We start from the raw sequence: 20,303 nt of genomic DNA on the forward strand, positions 1-20,303 counted from the left end.
ATAATGTTATAAGGTGTATCTGATATAATGTTATAAGGTGTATCCTACATAATGTTATAAGGTGTATCTGATATAATGTTATAAGGTGTATCCTACATAATGTTATAAGGTGTATCTGATATAATGTTATAAGGTGTATCCTACATAATGTTATAAGGTGTATCTGATATAATGTTATAAGGTGTATCCTACATAATGTTATAAGGTGTATCCTACATAATTTAAAATGGGAATACTTGAGTCCCCTTGAGGGAAGTTTGTGATTTGTGATATTGCGCTGTACAAATAAAATGTTGATTCTGATATTCCTACTTTAAACATGTACAGTACAGTCTGTTAAATAATGGATTAGCTGCTAGGCAACAGCCTAACATACATGTAACATACAAGCATTTCTGAAATTTCACATGTGAACAGTTCAATACTGACATTTGCACAAACCACTTAATATACTAGACCTAGTAAGATGTCCTTCAACACAGCTGTTTATCATGGAGTCACGGAGCATGTGAGCAGCCTGTACACTGACAGTCACAGGTAACGTCCCCTCCCTAACACACAGACACACCTTCCGTCCACGTCTGTAACACGCTGCTCATCATACAGGCCCAGACCCGGAGGAGGACACCGCCGCGCTTCAGATGAAAACTTCCATCAGTGTGGCAGGAAAACACAGCCACGTTGTCTGCTACCTGTGTCTGCCCGACACGACCTGCGCCAGGCCACGGTCACTTCACTGACATCCCGTATCGGTTAACATGCGTCACGGAGTCCGCGGTCTCAGCATGTCCGAAGCACCAGCTGACACAATGAACCCCGCACATTTATTCTAATTTATCCGGCTGCTACCGAGTTGAACCGAGAGAGAGACACCGGGAGAGGAGGACACGGAGTACCCCGGCCCGCAGCAACAGTGACGGGGAAAGAGTGAGACAGCAAGAAGAGCAATAAAAAAAAAAAAACAACAATTCAACAAGCTAATGTGAGCGACTTCCCCCCCCCCCCCCCTCTCTGCCTTCTCCGCCTCTCCGGTCTCCGGTCCGGCCGTGACACCGGAGACCAGCGGGAAACAGTAACGGTCGAGATGAGCGGCGGGTACTTACACATGAGCCGGAGCGGGGGAGAGGAACTTGGACAGAAAGACGTGGGAGCTCCGCGAGCTCTCTCTCCGTGTTGACCGGAGCTGCTGTTTGTTTGTAGCCCTTTGTATGAGCCTGTGTGTCGGCGTACACACGGCCGCTGGGTCCGGCTCTCCCCGGACAGAACCAGCTACTGTTTATTCCTCAGATGTGTCGCTGCGCCAGTTCGAGTGTCTTCTCTGTTGTTTTATCCTTCTAACGGCCCCAGTGTCTCCTCGTGCATCCTGCCCGTTCCTCACGCGCACGCCACAATAACAATAGAGGGGAGACGTCGTGCGCGTCGGCGTCTCGACATGCTGCAGCCAATGGGCGCTCAGCTCTCACGAGGACTGCCGCCCTCGGCCAATCGCGAAGCGGTTCTCACAGCAGGGCCGCGAGCCAGGGTCTGTCTGGTTCGCCCAGATTGACAGGTCCGCGAGACTGTTTTTTTAAGGTGGCGCCGCTGAGATTAGCGCCCCCCCCAACACACACACACACACACCCTTGTTTTGCTATATTCGTGGGGACATTATGACATAATGCATTCTCTAGCCCGTCGCCCTAACCTTAACCATAAAACCATCACAACAGGGTGACAAACTCCAACCCTCAACCTGACCCCAACCTACTAAAACTGAGTCTTACCTTAAACCTAACACCAGGTGTTAACCATCAAACAGCCATCTATTCTTGTGGGGTCCAGCAGTTTGGACTTTGGAATAAGACACTATGAAATAATCATGAATTAATACAGACAATATATGTAATAAAACAAGGAACTGTGAAATGATTTAATTGAAAATAAACTCATATCAGAAATATGAAATGTTATTTATCGTGCTTTTTCGTTTTTATTTAAATGAGCAGTTTGAACCCCATAAGTTTAGTAAAAGAAGCCTGACACACACACACACACACGAGCTGTAACAGTTGTTTGAGCAACACTCTGCTATCCTGAGGTCATGGTCAGCCTGTTACAGCCTCAGATTCACACTCATCCTCCACATGTTCTTCTTTAGTCAAAGAAGATAGATTAATCTCTGACAGAATAAAATAAGACGTTTTGCATTGTGGCTTAAATTCATGACACGCTGACAGGATAATACTTAAATGTTAGCGTTTGAAATTTAGCTACTTGTGTGATCAAAAAATCAATAAATAAACTTTGACCATCTTCCATGATCAAATCTGCTGGAGAAATGAGGTCATGTGGGGTCTCAGCTCTGAGTCCAAAACACTGTAATAGAACATATGAATGATGTTCTGTCGTCAGACGACCATTCCTTGTGATTTGCTGATCCCTCCCCTTTCAGCTAAAGATTTTTGCAGGTATCACTCACAACAGCCAGAGGGTAGCTCTTTATTCCACAGGTCCATTATTTCCTAATTATTTTCTAATAACTTCTTAAATGTGTCCTGGAAATAACTACGTCATCTGGTAATACTAGAGAGGGCGCTCCATTGGTAAACCTCCAATTAACAGCTACACATGACAACTTTAAAGTGTTTCGGTCTGTTCACAGCAGATCAGCTGAACATGGGAAACTGATCTGTCTATGGGCAAGTACATAATTCAACATGGAGAATTTACTGTCCAATAATAAATGAACGAGGAATATTTAATCGGGTTTAAATGAAGCACTTCTTTTGACTAAACTCACATAACATTAATGTCACCTGACTCATGACTAAAACTCAAAAAGTGATTAGGAAATGTATTAGGTAACACTGCAAACGTAAAATCAATGGATACCGGCCAGATGGCCATGAAATTTACTGAGCACATTCATGCTCCATTTGGGATGAGCAGTTTCTATTTCAATGATCCTACAGTCTTTTCCTCTAGCGCCACCCTCTGACCTCTGCTGCTTGTAAGGCGCCAAGAAAAACTAATCATCACTGTTTTACATTCTGTCCAACTACTGAAGAGGATTAGGGCCAAATGTGGAAATTTAGTTTAAGAATTCTCCCTTTAATCAAAAACTCAAAATTCAAAAAGAAAAGAAAAAAGAAAAAGTCTGAATTCTAAAGAAACATTTTTTTCAGGTGTGGCCCTAATCCTCTTCCGTAGTCCAACACCTTCATATTGTCAGGTGCAATAAACATTACAAGCCTTATTTTCATCAGTATGTTGACATATGAGCAACGTAAAAAGAAATGAGAACGTAACATTAATGTATACTTTATGAACTCATAATGAAGCAATCAATATCATACAAAAAAAATCACAAGCATTACATTGTATAATCATGGAGACAACATCCTATAGTTTCATCCTCATCATCTACCATCTTGATTTGCTGTGACACAGCACTAACAATCATTCACTTGACCAGAAGAAACAAACTGAAATAAATGTGGATTTAGTGGCTACATGTGTGTAATTTATTCACTGTGTGATGCTGTAACTGACTCTCTTAAATTCTCTCAGAGGATTAAAGAATTACCTGTTTGCCAAATGCTAAGCAGATAGTAGCCTGGATTTTATTATGATGACATCAGACAAAGCAGAGCAGGACATCAGCATGTGATTAGACAAGTAAATGTCAAAGGAAGACGTGACCTCCTCATGTTACAGCTTCCTGTATTGACGTGTCCCTCCTGGTCAAGACAGTTCTCAGTATTAGCCGTGCGGAGCCGGAGGAGGAGGGTCAGGGTTTACTGGGGGAGCGGGACGTGAACACTCCTGAAGCCTCCAGCATGGTCTTTCTTCGTGCCGTCTCTTTGGCCACATTGTGGTTGAGTCGCCTCAGACGTTCCTGGAGACAGAAGCTTCAGATTATGTTGCTGTTTGTATATTGTTTTACTGTTTGGCTTTAATGTCCCGTTTTTAAACTGGACCGGTTGGTAATTGTGCTGGTGATATTAGTGCTCTGGTAATGTGGTAGTGGTAGTAAAGCTTAATACAGCAGTAATATTAACAGCAGAGGTGTTGGTAATAATAGAAGATGTTATAGTAGTAGCAGTTTAGTACTACAGGTAGCAGTAGTGACCTCACTGGGAGCAGTAGTATTAGCAGTACCACTAGCTGTACACAATAGCAAAAGTTTAAAATTAACAGATTTTTTTAGTGGGCAGCAGGTCAGGTGAATTTCAGCCCAGCGTTCCCTCTCTTTGAGCTCTGTGTTTGGTCTCCACCAGCTCCTGAGGGAAATATCTGGATCTTTAGCTGCTAAAAGCTCCACTGTGTTCACCAGCTGCTCTCTGACTGTCTGTCTGCTGAGTTTGGACACCAGAAAACCAAAGCAGAGCTGGAGTGAACGGCAGGATGGTGATAGATCTCTGTGTGTTTGTCACTACAGGCGACACCTTTCATATCACACACACTCATTGTTAAAGTATTGATAGTGCAGCTTTAGGAAAGAAGTCCCACACTGACCTGAGCGTTCTGCAGTATGTTGTTTACTAGCACAACTCTACGTCTTGCATTCAGCAGCTTCTTCACATAAGGGTCCAGGTCTAGAGCCACCTTCTGATGTTCATTTATCCTGCATAACTCTGCAAAGACACAAAAGACCAATCCACTGGTTAGCAAGCATATGTTATTTTATGTACTTCAGAAATGTCTTTTTAAAAAGCTAATGCTGTCTTTAAGATAAAACAAAAGGTAAACAAAACACCTGTGTCAAGGATTTAACAGACATTATACAGTGAATTACCTGTGGCCAGGCTGTCTATATGTTCTCTTAACTCTACTTGGCTTTCTCTGCAAGGAATAAAATAGTCACATTAGTTCAAGAGGAAAGACAGATGATCCAACATGAAGAATATATCACTTCAAGCTCACAAACAAGTAGTTTCACTGAATTAAAGAACATCAAACATTCCTCAAAATGACAAAGGAAGTCTGTCAGGTTAAAACTAAGACCACACAGCAGCTGACAATGAAACATGTGACATCATCATCAATGCTTCAACCAGAGCAACAGTTACAGTGAAGTTACTGACACGAATCAGTAACAAAATCAGATATCTACAATCCAATTTCAGATATCCAATATTGAATATTCAAAATAGACTGTGACTAGTAAATATGTTACAGATTTCCAAAATTGTCATTATGACTATTACAATGCAATTTCATATCTCTACAATTACAATTATGACTAGAAATAATGCAATTGCAGGTAACGTGGATGTTTTGACAGGTAGGATGCTGTTTTAACAGGAAAAGAGCTCACTTACTATTCACAACTATACTTTTTAAGAATTTAAAGATATCTTTAAAGGTATTTTGACAAGGAGAAATATAGTCTTAGATATCTTAAAATACAATTTAGACTAGTAATAATGTGACTGTGCGTGTGTGGTGCTAGGAGTAATGATATCAATGATATCTAAAATAAAACACGGGGATCAATGACTCCTTCCTATGTTAAAACGGCGTCCTATCTACTGGTCAGCAGATATCAATACATTTGTGTATCTGCAGTGACATTGTTTCTAGTCATGATAATAAGTGTATATATCTGAAACTGCATTTTACTAGTTTCTATGTATTCAACATGTTTGTATATTAAAAATTACATTATGTGCATCTGGAATGCTTTTTCAAGTGGATGGTTATAAGAACAACAATGGTTCATCAGCTCCAGCTCTAACCAGCACCGGTCACGAGACCGTCCCAGAGGCAGAGAGCGAGATCAGACCAGGAACAAACCTCGTCCATGAAGGATTTACCTGACTGAGTGCACGTGCAGGTCCAGCTGCTGGATAGCGGGTTTCAGGAGGTCGAGCAGCCCCTCAGCGATAGCATCTTTACCTGAAGAAGCCTCCACTACAGCCGCCGCGGCCATTTTAGTGAAGCGTCGCTCCGTCGCCAGACAGGAAGTTACGTCACGGTGACGGTGGAGTCATAAGACCCTCTCCATTTTCTTCCCGAGGATCTTCAGGGCGGACGGCAGCACCATTTTAGGGAGACGCGTCTCAAACCCCCCCCCGTCTCCGGCGTTTTAGCTTTATTGTGACCGCGGCTGCTCAGATAGGAAGTTAGTTCAGCTTTTCATCACAGTTTCAGTTTAAACAGAACAGTATCAAAAACCCGCGCGCCATCACCGCGCTGCTGCTGCTAAAGCTGCTAAAGCTGCTAAAGCTAACATTAGCCGGCTGTGAGGCTTTTCTCTCCACCGACGCGACATTCACTGTAAGTAAAAGTCATTAAACGTTTAAATTCCAGTAGATTCTCTTCAACAAGTAAACACATATGTTTACTAATGCAGCTAATATTGAGGTTTATTTAAAGTCTACGGTGGCCCAGCTTGTTAGTGTAGCCGTTTTGTCGGAACCAGGAATGAGGACGCTGGTTTGAAAAGGGTCGGCTGTGTTTGACCCCAAACCGTGTCTCTGAAGGAAGGTGTCATTCTTCCCCGGGTTCGCTGTCGTCTTGGTGGATTGAATCCTGTGTATTGTGAGTCCTTCACTGAGACACCAACACGGCCTCATCCACAGAGCAGCTAATGGACGTGTTAGTGTTGGGTTGAAAACAGAGCTACCTGTTCTCGCTGCCACACGTCACGGGAGGGGAAACACCTGTGCTGTCCGTCCAGACCCCGCTGCACATGGTAGTCTGTGTGATATGTGGCCAGACAGCTGCTGGACGCCTCCACACCGTCCCGAGGCCTTATTGTTGGTTACTGAACAGACGCCACCATCTTAAGATTAGCTGCACATTACCTCTGCTCCACTGGAGGAGTTGGTCAGTGTGTTTTTGATGAATAAAATTCAAGTTTAATTCAAGCTGCCACAATAAATGGATGAGGATGTTTAAGCCAACCAATCAGCGGTGGCTTTATACAAACCTTGGTCAGGGAGTTAAATTAAATCACCCACATAGAGAAAGAAGAGTAAACTATGTCGTACAGTATTTGTAAGACTACTTATTTCTAACCCAGCAGTTGTTGTGCTTGTAGCACATGTACCGTATCAAAGCAAATTAGATTTATTGTTCAGCATAACTAAAGCTCAAAGACCTGTAATCAGCTTTTCTTGTCTGAGAAGGAAATGATCAGCAAAAGACGATTAAATTTGTATCTGACACATTGAATTAACAGGAAGCTCACTTACTGTACAACTAATTGATCCTAATACTCCAGGCCCTCATTCAGAACTGTAAAATTGATTAGTTTTAAGTTTAATCTCCTCACCTGCTGCGTCTGAGGCTACGTCCACACTACCACGTTTTCATTTGAAAACGTACTTCGTCCAGACTAACACACCTGAAAACGCATACACCACATACATGAGCCATCATGTACACGGGGCATGCATGAGCCGGTGTAAACAGGAAGCTGATTGTCTTCTCTGCAGTTGATTAGTTGCAAAAAATGCTACGAATGAGGAACAGCAAAGACAGCTGCAGTGTCAAAATGTAGAATTTAACTGAACAAAAGCTGCTAGCAAAGACAAAAAGGTCAGAAACGTTTGTAATTTATTATCCAAGTTGTCTTCACTGGTAGTCGAGGCTGATAAGACCCAATCAGGGAGCAGCCGCAGGTGTCTACGTCATCGTTTCCTTACGTCTCCATTCTCGTAAATTCATACTTCAACGCAACCCCGGAGTTTAACTGAAACGGGTCCTGCAGTGTTTCCAAAAGTCTCAGATTTTAGGACTCGAACTCTGGAGAGGAGGAGGACGGGAGGAGGAAACATGGCAAAAGAGATGCATGTTAAAACAAAAACGTAGTAGTGTGGACATACCCTGGAACAAGCTGTCTGTACAAAACCCTCTGAGAACATCAGTGCTGAGCTTAGAATAAGTAATACACAGTGAAAACAGCTCTGCGTCATATACTCAATGTAACGTAGAGTCAAACGTCCACTCTGACACTGTTCATTGTTGCAGTCTGTTTTGCTCTCTTCTCATGACAACCAATTGACCATGTCTGGTTTTCTGTCCCATCTTTTTCCAGGAGCCTGAAAGCGAAGTCTGTCAAAATGAGTGCAGCCTCCTCCCAAAAGGTTGTCCTGAAAAGCACCACCAAAGTGTCCCTAAATGAGCGGTGAGGCGCCACGCACCCTGTCAGCAGTTAGACACCAGATGCAAGGGCCAGCCTTGGCCTGTGAAGGTTCTAGTGCTCTCTACGGAAGGCTACTGTTGGGGACCGGACCCGACATGGATGCTATTCTGACTGTCCTCGGTGTGTGCACTGCTCACTCAACATTTGTTGACGCTGCAGCAGAGTTAAATGTGATTGTAACATGGAGCGGAGGGGGGCTTCCCTGAGTCGTCTATCTTGTGTAAGCAGTGCACACATGTAGACGAGGGGAGAGGGTAGTGGTCGTACTTGGTAAACCTTGTTAAGCCTATGCTAGACCAGACCACTGTCCTACAAAGGCCCTGGCACACCTGCTCCCTTTTAATTACACAGCACAGTATACATGAAGTATACGCCTTTTTAAAGGGGAGAGGAAGGCTTCAGCTACACCAGTGAGACGGGGCACCTCTTAATCCTATCTGCCTCTCTCACACTTTTCTCTCTCAAGAGAAGCACATGCTCCTTTTTTCCTCCTGTTCTATCACTGTCTCTCTCCTCTCTGCTCCAAGTCTATAAGACACCGGGTACTCAGTCCTAGCTTGGACGTGACAAAGAGCTCCCCTTCCCCCTCCCACCTCTCCTTCCCCGCTCTGAGTCTCAATGGTTTGAGCATAAGTCACGGTCCATGCTGTAAGTGGCTGGGTGGCCAAGCACTCCTCGTGTCCGGGGCCTCTGCTGCTGCAGCATGACGACACCCCCGCCAGTCAGCTGGAGGCCTGTAAGTGGCAAATTGTGCTCCTCTTCTGGCACCTTCTCTCTGCTCCTCTTTCTTCGCTCTGTGTTTTCACTCTGGAGTTATTTTCTTTATCTCAGTTTGCCTGTCTTCTTGTGCTCGTTTGAAAACACATGCTAAATTCAAGTGTGAATAATTCTGGATTGTCATTTGATTGAGAGAGAAAGTGAGTGCCAACAAGTGGAACATGAGTCTTACATGGCAAAAAGAAACACCAGAGTCTGTGTGGCCGCATCCATAACATGAGAAATGACTTGATGTGGAACCCTGCTTCCTCCTCCTCCTCTGTATATCCCCTGTCCCCTTCTTTTACTTCCTCCCTCTTTTTCCCTCCCACCTCTAAAGCTTCACTAACATGCTGAAGAACAAGCAGCCCACTGCAGTAAGCATTCGAGCCACCATGCAACAGCAGCATTTGGCCAGTGCCCGCAATCGCCGGCTGGCCCAGCAGATGGAGAACCGGCCCTCAGTGCAAGCCGCTCTGAATCACAAGCAGGTGAGGCCAGAGATCAAACCAGCGAGTCAGTGGACCTTTTGTGATATGTGAAGCCTACTGAAGTAAGAAAAGGTGTGTACTGTGAAAAAGTTCCATTATCCAGCGGGCACCCAGCTTTTAACCTCCTTTAGCTCATTGTTTTACAACTTATAGATTCAAATGTTCACGGCAGCTCCTGTCAGCCCTCTGCAGGCAGCAGCACACAGTCCCAGAGGAGGCTGAACTTAGTTCAACATCTAGCAGCTAAAGACCAGATGTTTTTCTTAGTCAGTCAACACAATTGCATTTCCATGACGTCTGGGACACGGAGGAGTAAGATCAGATGATTTACATAATTCAACTCAGTGATATCTGTTATACAACTGTGGTCACGAGCCGCGGACGTAACATCTCACGTTGATGTTAACAGGTAGCATTGAAGTGCCCTTTAGTATTGAATGTAAATTTATTAATAGGTTTCTCCTGGTTGTGAAAGCAGGATGTGCTAACATGTTAGCATCTTAATACTCAGGAATATGATAGAGGCTCTCTGTATTTTTCTTTTTTGCCTCCTAGCAACTAAAAATTGACGAATGAAAATTTAAACCAGAAGTGTTTGACGACATCTGCCATGAAAAATTAAAAAATTCCAACTGTAGTATCGTCAAATCATGAGGATTTGTTGTTGGACGCTGAGCAGGAGGCAGTGGTACGATCCAGGAAGTAACAGACTGATGTGTGTAAAGACTCATCAGACTCTTAAGGCCCAGTTCCAACCCGGTCCCTACACCCTCCCACTCAGAGACGGAGTGTAACTGTGGAGGGTCTCCTCTTTAACGAGGATGGTATAAATACACAGGGAAGCTTTGGCCCTGAACTTTCACTGGTGGAAACATGAAATTCATTGTTACCCAAATATTTCTGAAAGATATTGTAATTAAATCAATATTTATCAAACAATAAGCTTATACACAGCGCTGACAAATATGCAGGAGTGGCTTAGTGAGCTTGTGGAAGGAAAATGATTAATTGAATAATAGAAATTCACTCCCATGCTTCTTTGGCGGCATTTTGTTTTTACTGAACATGTTTGTCGTCTTAATCTAATTATTACCTTATTTTTTTCCACTGTTTAATTTTCAAATATCAACTCAAATAAAAAATTTCGTTTGTGTGTGGAAAAAGTCAAATGTCTTTTTGAGGTCATTACACAAAAACTCAGATTTGTAGGTTTGTGGCATTTCATCCGTCCCGGACTCAAAGCGATGCTGCGCTCGTCTGGGAGTGCGGTCTGTAAACCTGCATCGAGTGTGTAGGGGCCGGATTTGAATTGGGCTTAACACCCACAGACAGGACTACAACTCAGTTTTACCTTCGCTCATGGAGAAGGAGTTGGTTTACAAAGTCGTCTACCAGGAGCGTGCTCTTGTAGGCGTGTGATTGGTCAACGCAGTGAGTCTCTGACCACCACCTGTAGGATGACTTTTCTTCAGTATTGCCCACCTGGTTAGCCTGACTTAACTTTGTCCTAACTGCATCTGAATAACTTGCTTAAGAGCCTGAAGCAGCGCCTGGGGAAGAGCAACATCCAGGCCAGGCTGGGCCGGCCCGTCGCGGCTCTGATGCGAGGAGGAGCTGCTGGAGGCAGAGGAGGAATGCGGGGGATGACCAGGGGAGGCCTTCGAGGACGAGCCAGAGGAGGAGTAATGAGGGGAGCTCTCTCCCTGAGAGGTGTTTATCCACAGTCTCACATAGTATCTCACCCGTGAATATGTCTCTTATTCCAGCTGTGTGCTCCTGCTGCAGCCGGCTCCACATTCATGGCTCTAGATTTCTCTTCCTGTTTCGTCTTTTGTCCTGGGTTTTGCACCAGGTGATGATATGACTGTGTTTCATAGGGAAGCGAGTGTTGACAGGTGCCCCCATGCGAGGCCGTGGATCTGCTGGCCGTCTGGCGATGCGTAGAGGAGGCCGCCACCGCGGAGGAGCTGCTGGCAGAGGAGGGGCCCTGTCCCGAGGAGCAGCGAGAGGAGGAGTGGCCCGAGGTCAGAGGCTGGCAGTGTCTTCTCTATTTATGTCCAAAATGATTGTACTGTTCACTTGAAGTGTTAGTAAGTCAGGAAAAATGGACCGCCTCAAATCCGCTGAGTTGTCGACTGTTGGTCAGTGCTGTCCGGTCACCATTGCTGTGTGTGTGTTGGTGGACAGGCCGTGGTGGACTGCGGGGGCGCGGTGGTTTCGCCGGTCGAGGTGGTCGCGGTCGTGGGCGGGGTCGAGGTGTCGGCAGACCAGCTGTGACCCGTGAACAACTGGACAACCAGCTGGACGCTTACATGTCAAAGACCAAAGGTCACCTGGATGCTGAACTGGACGCCTACATGGCCCAGGCTGACCCGGACAGTATGGAGTGACCCTGAAGGACTCTGAACCTGAAGCACACGCGGAGTCACTGCAGAACTGTACGGCTGAACTCACACATACAGTCTAGTGTTGATGTACTGAGAAATGATTATGTTCACATAGTAGATGAGTGGTGACGGTCCAGCACTCATCCGGAAATCAAGTTGTCATCTGAATGTGCTTTGACCACCGGTCAATTCTGCATCAACCTGCTCCTCCAAAACTTTCATTCTGGATTAACTGTGCAAAAGGGACCTTTTTTAAACATTAACAAGCCCTGCTGACTTTACACGTCTGTGGTTTTTGTTTGTGTTTTTTTGTTTTTTTTAAATACATATACATGTACATGTCCTGAAACACTTTTTTAAAGGTTTTAAAACATATGTGTAATGGCTTAATCCCGGTCAAAGATCTAGGTGATGTTGTGTTAACCTTCTGTTGAAACCAATTTTGAATTACACTATTTTTTTTTTTTTTTTTTTTTTTACTTTTTATGTGAAATTTAATTTTAGCGTTGGTGTGTTCAGACCTTTAGGGATTCATTATTGGCTTATCTTCAAAAGATCTGCAATGCAAACCTTTTCTAAATTATTTGTTGAAGAAGAATGTAAGCAAAATGTCTTTAAGCCAAGTATCCATTTGTCTTTGTTTTCTATTTGAAAGTAGTATTCTGAAGTCTTTTGTTCCTGCGTATCTTCCACCTGCCAGCGTTCTCGAATGGATTGTTGGCACTGAATTTGTACTTGAGCGCGTTTGTATGACATCACCCAAAGCAAGTAAAATAGGTTTTGATTAAAATGGAAATGGTGATTTCCCTAATTGTGTCAACTGTATGAATATTAAATGAGTAAAATGTTGACCTCAGATCAAATGTAGTGAGTTGAACTGTTGTTTATCTCAGAGTGAATAATTAAATTAGACAGTAGAGACTAGATCTTGTGATGGGAAACTCCAAGTGCAACGCCTGGTGTAATGTTGATGTTCAGACCATCAGTACTCAGCCATTACTACATTTTTACATAAGTAGTCATAACCACATTTTTACATCAATACTCAGTAATTATCACAACATTATTACATCAATACTCATCAATACATATTTAGTGCTACATTTTTACACAGTACTCAATAGTCACGGATCAGGTGATTACCAACCTTATAGACCCAATAAAATGAACCAATGTCTACTTGTGTCCTAGCATCATCAGTCACATGTATGAAGATGAGTCTCTCTCTCTCTCTCTCTCTCTCTCTCTCTCTCTCTCTCTCTCTCTCTCTCTCTCTCTCTCTCTCTCACCCTGAGTCCGGTTCTGCTCGAGGTTTCTGCCTCTTAAAAGGAAGTTTTTTCTTGCCACTGTCGCCTAGTGCTGCTCTTGGTGGGAATTGTTGGGTCTCTGTAAATATTATTATAAAGAGAAGGTCTAGACCTGCTCTATTTGGAAAGTGCCTTGAGATGATGTATGTTGTGAATTGGCGCTATACAAATAAAAATTGACTTGACTTGTCAGGAAGTGTCACCTTCAAAGACCAGAGGAGCAGTCCTGCGGATGTTACTGTGATTGACTTGGTTTGTGCTAATTTTATTAATTTGTTAATCAATATGAACCAATCAACACGACACAAGCTGACATGATCAGGCTCTTAGGGTCGGTGCTGCTTTTCGGTGTGTCAACGTCTTTGCTGTTTGAGCTGATACTGAACTAAGGTGGTGAACATCGTTCAACTTAAAAAGACCCTGGTGTTTACGTCGGAACGATCTTCTATATTAAAGTAAGTCTAGATCTTACTCTGTAAAGTGCCGTGATATAAAGTATATTATGATTTGGCGCTATACAAATACAATTAAATAGAATTGCAAATTTTGCCTTTAGGATTTCCGAATTTCATTTAACGCAGCACCGGTTACCATAAAGCGGTTTCAACTGACGTAACAAATCCTATAAATACTTTTGTAGCGCGCCTACAGCCTCTCTCTCCAGTCCTCGGTAGACGGGATACAAGGAGCAACTCGCGGGATGCAGGTAAGCGTAAATAACGGACTTATTAGAAGGATTTTCAAAGACACGACATGGAACATAGAGGCTAACTACACACGCAGCCGCCGTGGATAGGTACGCGAGGTTTTCTTGGACTTCGTCGTTTCATTTAGAGCACCACGCTGTCCTCAGTGAGCATAGCTGCACCTAGTTGTAGGTTAGCTCGATGCTAACGTGGCTGTCGGCTAACATGACCACGCTAAGCGTCCCTTTCCCCGCGACTTATTCCCGCTTCTTTCTGGGGGTCGGCAGTGACTGTTCCTATCACAAAATTCACAATTTTAAAGGTAAAGCTGCACAATGTTCTTTCCTGACCACGTTTGAAGTGGACCTTATTAAACCGTTAGGAGAGCGTAAAACAACGTAAGATATCGCCCTGTGTTGCCACAAGTCGGCGCTCATAAAATTCAAAATGGCCGACTTTGTCAGGTTTAGCTCCGGGAAGGATTTTTTTTTTTTTTTGGTAGATCTCAATATGATACACATGCCCACCAGGTGTTTGTTTTTTTGTTTTTAAAGCACTCAAACATCACTCATAACGGATATGAAGTTAACCACTTCATCCTGGAGCCCAATGGCCGCTTTCGACATGTGCCAATTTTCATAACTTTCAAGTGTCTCATGAAGAATTATTATAATGTGAGCAAAACCAATATGTCCCTTGCATCTTCAGTGCTTGGGCCTTATGATTTCAGATTACAATAGGACCTTCACCTCTTGGAGCTCGGGTCCTAAATACAGCAGCAATCTGTCAATTTTCAGGTTCCAACCTTGAACAGAAGGAAGCAGCCGAGTCTTAAGATTAAAGCCGAGAGCAGCATCGGTCAGGTTCTGAGATGGTCCATTTAGTATTCATATGACACTGTAGCAGTCGAACATGTAAATGCTCATGAGTGTGGTCCAGACACGGATCAAGGCCACATTGCAGACTTGTCAGTGGGATCGTCCTGTGCAGCGGACTGATCCAGGACTGCAGTGGCTATAGAAAGTCAGGTTTTGCTTTCACCTCTGCACTGTTGGTTGCTGAATGGTGACAATGAGGCCTGACACACTCACCTTCTGTATCTTAAATATATGCCTCCTAACCAGAGGCGTATCAACACTGAAACTTTCTTCTTTTTTTCCCCAGGATGTGACCTAGTTGCTGAATGTGATGGGACTAATTCTCTAACAGTTTGAGGACCCTCTGAGACATGAGGTTAGTGTTTGGTGTTTTTGACCTGACTGGAGGGAACATGATGCAGCAGCACATGGTTCCTCCTGAAGGAAATGTGGACAAACTGCCGATCACTTCCTGTTTACATTTGTATCATTGTACACAGCAGCTGTAGGTGTTGATCTTGGTCTGTCAGAGTATTGAGATGTCGTGACTCTTGTGTTCTTTTGTCTGCCACGTTCACACTGTGGAGAACAGTGGAAACCAAGCAGAACCTGGAGACACATGAGCTCTCATGAAGTGTAAAGGGCACAGTGTGCGCTCTGGTCCTGTCAGTGGGCTGTAGAGGACATGCAGTGCATAGAGCAATTCATTCTCTTGCAACCCACTGCTGTTGACTCTGCAGCAGTGTTACTTATGAGAACTGACAGCTGATGGTTTGGTAATGTGATGGGTTTTTTTTTCCTAATGGCTGTGAAGTTAAACTGTCCTGTGTCGCTGTCTCCAGGTGCAGGAGAAGATCCCTGCGGCCTGCTGGGTAAGTTGTCTGACAGAATGCATCTACCATTGACTGAGTGTTTATGATGATTGGCTAAATATGTTCAACTGCTCTGATGTGTGAGTGACACCTGCCTGTCTGAACAACACGCTGCCCTGATGACAATGTGTCTGGTCCTGGAAACACAAGGTCACCTTCAACCTACCTCTTCCTCCTGCAGGTGTCCTCGCCATCCTGACCTGCAGGTGTCCTCGCCATCCTGACCTTCATCATCGCTGCATCAACATAATGTAAGTACAGAGGACGTGTTTTAATGTCACTTCTTCACATGACTTCACTCGAACCATCACCAGTGACTAGTAAAAGGTTGGGGGGGGGGAGTGTGGCGCAGCAGCACTGTGTGGTATCTGCAACCAGCTGCTCAATCAGCTGGTTAGTTCAAAAGTCAGTGCTAGACTAACTCAACATCTGGCATCGTTGGTCTCCATGCTGCCTGTGTGTGGAGTCCTGGTATTTTTGTTGAAACACTTTTTAACTCGTCAGATTTTAACAAGCCCAGTCTCCAGTTTCCATGTAGTTTTATCAGAGCTCCTGAACCATATAAAACTGGTCACTTACGTCCTGATTGTTCCTCCAGGTCTGAGCTGCAGTAAAGGACGTCCTCCGGTCCCAGACCTCAGCCGGACTTCAGCAGAGGTGAGTGAGGTGACTGGAGAAGTGGTGTCCACCATGAGAGCTGAGGTCTATCCCGACAGACCTTTACCTGTAGGGCCGAGTCGTTGGAAATGCCTCAGAGAGAAAATCTGTGTTTCGCTTTACCCGCGTGTTCACTACCATGAGCATTGTGGGATATTACTGCAGGACACATGAACTGTGACGTCACCATTAGGGTTGTCACTTCTTAATTTTAAATTCAAAAGTTTGTTCAATTGTAGGGAGAAAAGTTCATACAACACTTTATCCGAGCTGCAATGACCTTTTCAAAATGTAGCTGCAGTCTTTATAAGCGCATCAGACCATAGGCAGGTAATATTGTCAATGAAGAGAAACGCACTTGATCCCGATCATGTTGATAGATTTGCGTTTCTGGCAAATAATTGGCTTGACTATCGGCTCCATCTTTTACCTCTCTACATTTTTATTTCAAAGGTGTCGGAGCTCCCTATCGACTGTTGTGACGTTTTTTTATTCAGGGAGGCTTTTTCTTCGTACTGTGTTCAGTGTTACTGCAGCACTTTGAGTTTCACCGAATGAAAAGTTCTGCACTTTTAATGTTTTATAGAAAGGTAGAAGTGACGGGCATTAAGAAAACAATTAGTGTTTATATTAATATCTTTGTGATTATTCAGCGCAGAAATATGGTTGTAAGACGGGCTGTTAAGTCAATAAAGTAACACAATTAAAGATGTGGTGTTTTGGGGGAGGGGGGCACATTCGAATTAATTTAAATGAATTGCGTTCATCACTTAGTTTTTTTTTTTTTTTGTTTTTTTTTTTTTACTTTTCATATGAACTTTTCTTTAGATCACAAAGGACAAATATATAAAACACTGAGGGGAAGAAGAAGAAACAAATTAGTCATGGGGGGGTCTGTGTTTTTTAAATGCTTCATGTACAATGAGTGAACTAAAGATGGAAGCACAGTGAAGTTGTTTGGTGTTAAAGGTTTGTTTGCTGTGAAACTCAACTCGTCCTCTTGTCCTTTGTCTTCAGGTCGTGGTGATGATGGTCGAAACGTGAGCCATGAGCTGGTGACAGTGGTAAGTGGGTTTGTCTCAGTGGGATTATCAGTTCCCTGGCTGGGTGTTTTGGGGAGGGGGGGGGCAGCACTGTGTGGTATCTGCAACCAGCTGCTCAATCGGCTGGTTAGTTCAAAAGTCAGTGCTAGACTAACTCAACATCTGGCATCGTTGGTCTCCATGCTGCCTGTGTGTGGAGTCCTGGTATTTTTGTTGAAACACTTTTTAACTCATCAGATTTTAACAAGCCCAGTTTCCATGTAGTTTTATCAGAGCTCCTGAACCATATAAAACCATGTAAACTGCTGATGGTCACTTACGTCCTGATTGTTCCTCCAGGTCTGAGCTGCAGTAAAGGACGTCCTCCGGTCCCAGACCTCAGCCGGACTTCAGCAGAGGTGAGTGAGGTGACTGGAGAAGTGGTGTCCACCATGAGAGCTGAGGTCTATCCCGACAGACCTTTACCTGTAGGGCCGAGTCGTTGGAAATGCCTCAGAGAGAAAATCTGTAGTTTCGCTTTACCCACGTGTTCACTACCATGAGCATTGTGGGATATTACTGCAGGACACACGAACTGTGATGTCACCGTATCGGTGCCCTTTATCTTAAAGGAGCCGTTTGAGAGTGTAGCTATTGCTACGTAGCTAATGTTAGCATTATCAGCTGTTTGTTTACCAGCGTCATTGTTTACAAGTCAAAAGCCTAGTTACAGGCTAAAATGCCTGATTTCACAGCAGCTTTTATCAGCTCTCTACATGACAGGCTCTTTAGTGATGATTGGATCTTCAACCACTTAAACTGTATACATAAATATCGACTGGATTATTTGAACTGTAGATAATTAATTTCATCAGGAGATTAAAAGTAGTGGATCATTGTTCCGGTGGCTCCAGCAGCTTTAAACCTGCAGTTCCACCACAATGTTGCAGCAGCACAAAACAATCTCACTGCAAAAAACATAATGTTCGTCACAACTTTTAAGAGGCTGCTGCAAAATCTGGTGTTTTAGGGAGGGACTGATTATTGATAAATGGCCTTAAATGAAGTGCAGTAGAAAATGGAAATGATGCTGCTGCTTTTTATAAAGATCAGGCAAGATGAATGATGAAAGTAATTGAAGTGATTTTTCTTTCAGATTCCTGAACCTTCCAGGAGACATGAGTCAGCTGCCTTTCACTGTAAGTTGGTGTGTGTGTGTGTGTGTGTGTGTGTGTGTGTGGTCATATACCAAGGCTTTCAGGACTCTGTGTTCCTGACTTGCTGTGGACTTGACCATAAATTAAAAACCATCCCAGTGGGCTCCTGCAGCAGCTGCTGAGGAGACTTGCTGGGAACATGACCTGTGAGTTTGCGGTGCTGTCTGGATGGAAACATGATATTTTAACCATGAGTCATTGTCGGATGAATGTGTTGAATTGGACGTAACTACTGTTGAGTTCAACCTTCTGCTTTGTTTTCAGAGGCAGCTGAACGGTGCAGAGCAGTTGGTCACTTTGGAAGCATCTGTTGTACTGCGCATTTACTCCAACAAATAAAATGTATAAACCTTCCCACTTGACTTAGTGTCTGTTTGTGAACAAATGAAATCAAAATGTGTCTTAATGTTCACTGGGTGGATCTGCTGTTACAGGGAGTCAGGACAGACCAGCAGCTTCCTGTTATATCCAGTTGTTCTCGGTTACAAGAATAAACTTAATTCAAGAAGTGCAGCATAATACAGGCTTCAATAAAAATGAACAAGCAACACTGAAACTGAATAGAAATGAAAATAAATCACAGTAAAGTGGTTACTATAGTAGGGTGGCTTGACCCTGGAAATGTCCCTGGTTTTAAAAACATGTTTAGCTTTGAGATAGTTTTAGCCAATGGGGGGGGCTAGCTGCTAATAACAGCTTTAGAAGTGAAGCTCAAATGAAAATAGATTCATCCAGTCAGGTTTTTTTTTTTTATATTTATATTTTATGATCTTAGATCAGAAGTTATGATTGTTTCCTCTGTTTTTAAAGGCAAATTGTTTTAAATAAGATGAAATGTTTAGATAAAACATTTTTTAAAAAGGAGTCTGCTAAATGTGTGAAGCTCATAGGGTTTTGGTATTTGTTTAATTCAGAGATAGAAATGATATAAAACAAGGTGCAGTATCTGTTAAACTGCTGGGACACATCAGGTCCATGTTTACAACATGCAGCAGCATGTTTCCTCCAGTAGGGGGCGCTACGCTCCCTCTGGCAGAGAGACCGGCTCATGTTGGATGTGAGTCCTGGTCTCATGCAGTTTTGGAAAGGAGGGTATTTTCCGTGTAATGAAACACAGTTTTTAATCTGAGCCTGTGATGTAAAATAGAAACAGTTTGTCCTCCATCTCAGTGTCTTAGTGGAAAGGTCCTAGTGTTGGTTTGTGCTCATGACAGCACCCACCTCCAGAGTCTGCCGCCCCCACCTGACCCAGGTGGACTCTACCTGGCTGATGAACCTGATGTGCTGTTGTTATTCCTCAGCGGCGGTGACAGGTGAAGGCATATTGTTTTCAGGTCATCCGTCCCGTTCTAGGGAACTTCTTCAAATTTGGCACCAACATTCACTTGGACTCAAGGATGAACTGATTAGATTTTGGTGGTCAAAGGTCAAATGTTAAGGTCACGGTGACCTCACAAAATGTGGTTTTGGACATGTGAACGCAGTTACTCTGTAATGCCTTGAAGGAATTTCTTCAAATTTGGTACAAACGCTCACTAGGACTTTTTAGCCATTACTCAAGACTTCACACAAAATCCCACACAAATGGTTCATATTTTATATGATTCGAGATAAACAGGATGTAACCTGAAACTAGTCTGAGTGGAGGAGGGATACAACCACAACAAGGTGATTCTAGTTTGATTGGCTCCCAAACACAGGACTCACGAGCTCTTTCTCCAGTAAACAGAACAGCAAGCATCAGCAGCTGCTTCCTACCAGCTGACTGTATTCAGTATGTGTGATAGTAACTCAGATCACATGTGCTCGCTTTAATCGAAAGTGCAGCATCAGCTGGGATGGCACAGTTTACCTTCAGAGCTGAATAACAGCCTTAGACATGGACCAATCTTCACAGTCCTCTAACATGTCGTCCCC

At 43.6% G+C, this 20,303-nt stretch overlaps 2 protein-coding genes, 1 long non-coding RNA gene and 4 other non-coding genes across 7 annotated transcripts; 6 read left to right on the forward strand and 1 right to left on the reverse strand.

Moving 5' to 3' along the window:
- Positions 1-3,284: 3,284 nt before the first annotated feature.
- On the reverse strand, positions 3,285-5,958 carry snapin (SNAP associated protein). The gene is made up of 4 exons (XM_023425454.2): positions 5,799-5,958; positions 4,778-4,824; positions 4,498-4,616; positions 3,285-3,877 (listed from the first exon to the last, which is right to left on the reverse strand). The coding sequence occupies exons 1-4, from the start codon at positions 5,912-5,914 to the stop codon at positions 3,770-3,772; spliced, it is 390 nt and encodes a 129-aa protein (XP_023281222.1). The 5' UTR covers positions 5,915-5,958; the 3' UTR covers positions 3,285-3,769.
- A 61-nt stretch (positions 5,959-6,019) lies between these two features.
- On the forward strand, positions 6,020-12,631 carry chtopa (chromatin target of PRMT1a). Its single transcript, XM_023425453.2, has 6 exons — positions 6,020-6,261; positions 8,027-8,116; positions 9,231-9,381; positions 10,917-11,091; positions 11,259-11,405; positions 11,569-12,631. The coding sequence occupies exons 2-6, from the start codon at positions 8,052-8,054 to the stop codon at positions 11,769-11,771; spliced, it is 741 nt and encodes a 246-aa protein (XP_023281221.1). The 5' UTR covers positions 6,020-6,261; positions 8,027-8,051; the 3' UTR covers positions 11,772-12,631.
- A 1,058-nt stretch (positions 12,632-13,689) lies between these two features.
- On the forward strand, positions 13,690-18,740 carry LOC111669180 (uncharacterized). The gene is made up of 9 exons (XR_002761779.2): positions 13,690-13,781; positions 14,926-14,994; positions 15,461-15,490; positions 15,672-15,741; positions 16,089-16,147; positions 17,165-17,211; positions 17,530-17,588; positions 18,326-18,368; positions 18,651-18,740. It is a non-coding gene; the product is annotated as an uncharacterized LOC111669180 (long non-coding RNA).
- Positions 15,844-15,981, forward strand: LOC111669200 (small nucleolar RNA SNORA8). Its single transcript, XR_002761780.1, has one exon. It is a non-coding gene; the product is annotated as a small nucleolar RNA SNORA8 (small nucleolar RNA).
- On the forward strand, positions 16,187-16,319 carry LOC111669204 (small nucleolar RNA SNORA18). Its single transcript, XR_002761783.1, has one exon. It is a non-coding gene; the product is annotated as a small nucleolar RNA SNORA18 (small nucleolar RNA).
- Positions 17,277-17,414, forward strand: LOC111669201 (small nucleolar RNA SNORA8). The gene has a single exon (XR_002761781.1). It is a non-coding gene; the product is annotated as a small nucleolar RNA SNORA8 (small nucleolar RNA).
- On the forward strand, positions 17,628-17,761 carry LOC111669202 (small nucleolar RNA SNORA18). The gene has a single exon (XR_002761782.1). It is a non-coding gene; the product is annotated as a small nucleolar RNA SNORA18 (small nucleolar RNA).
- Positions 18,741-20,303: the final 1,563 nt, after the last annotated feature.

This window comes from Seriola lalandi, unplaced genomic scaffold, assembly GCF_002814215.2.
Source record: "Seriola lalandi dorsalis isolate HSWRI2012SDOR001 ecotype SW California unplaced genomic scaffold, Sedor1 jcf7180002054780, whole genome shotgun sequence".
In the NCBI taxonomy this organism is placed as follows: Eukaryota; Metazoa; Chordata; class Actinopteri; order Carangiformes; family Carangidae; genus Seriola; species Seriola lalandi.

What these genes read in the sequence shown, in the direction of transcription:
- snapin (XM_023425454.2), bottom strand. Translation starts at nt 5,914, where the DNA reads ATGGCCGCGGCGGCTGTAGTGGAGGCTTCTTCAGGTAAAGATGCTATC. An exon ending in TATAGACAGCCTGGCCACAG is followed by an intron (nt 4,617 to 4,777) that starts GTAATTCACTGT and finishes GTGTCTTTGCAG; the next exon opens with AGTTATGCAGGATAAATGAA. An exon ending in ACATACTGCAGAACGCTCAG is followed by an intron (nt 3,878 to 4,497) that starts GTCAGTGTGGGA and finishes TTCTGTCTCCAG; the next exon opens with GAACGTCTGAGGCGACTCAA.
- chtopa (XM_023425453.2), top strand. Translation starts at nt 8,052, where the DNA reads ATGAGTGCAGCCTCCTCCCAAAAGGTTGTCCTGAAAAGCACCACCAAA. An exon ending in GGGAGCTCTCTCCCTGAGAG is followed by an intron (nt 11,092 to 11,258) that starts GTGTTTATCCAC and finishes TGTGTTTCATAG; the next exon opens with GGAAGCGAGTGTTGACAGGT. An exon ending in GAGAGGAGGAGTGGCCCGAG is followed by an intron (nt 11,406 to 11,568) that starts GTCAGAGGCTGG and finishes GTTGGTGGACAG; the next exon opens with GCCGTGGTGGACTGCGGGGG.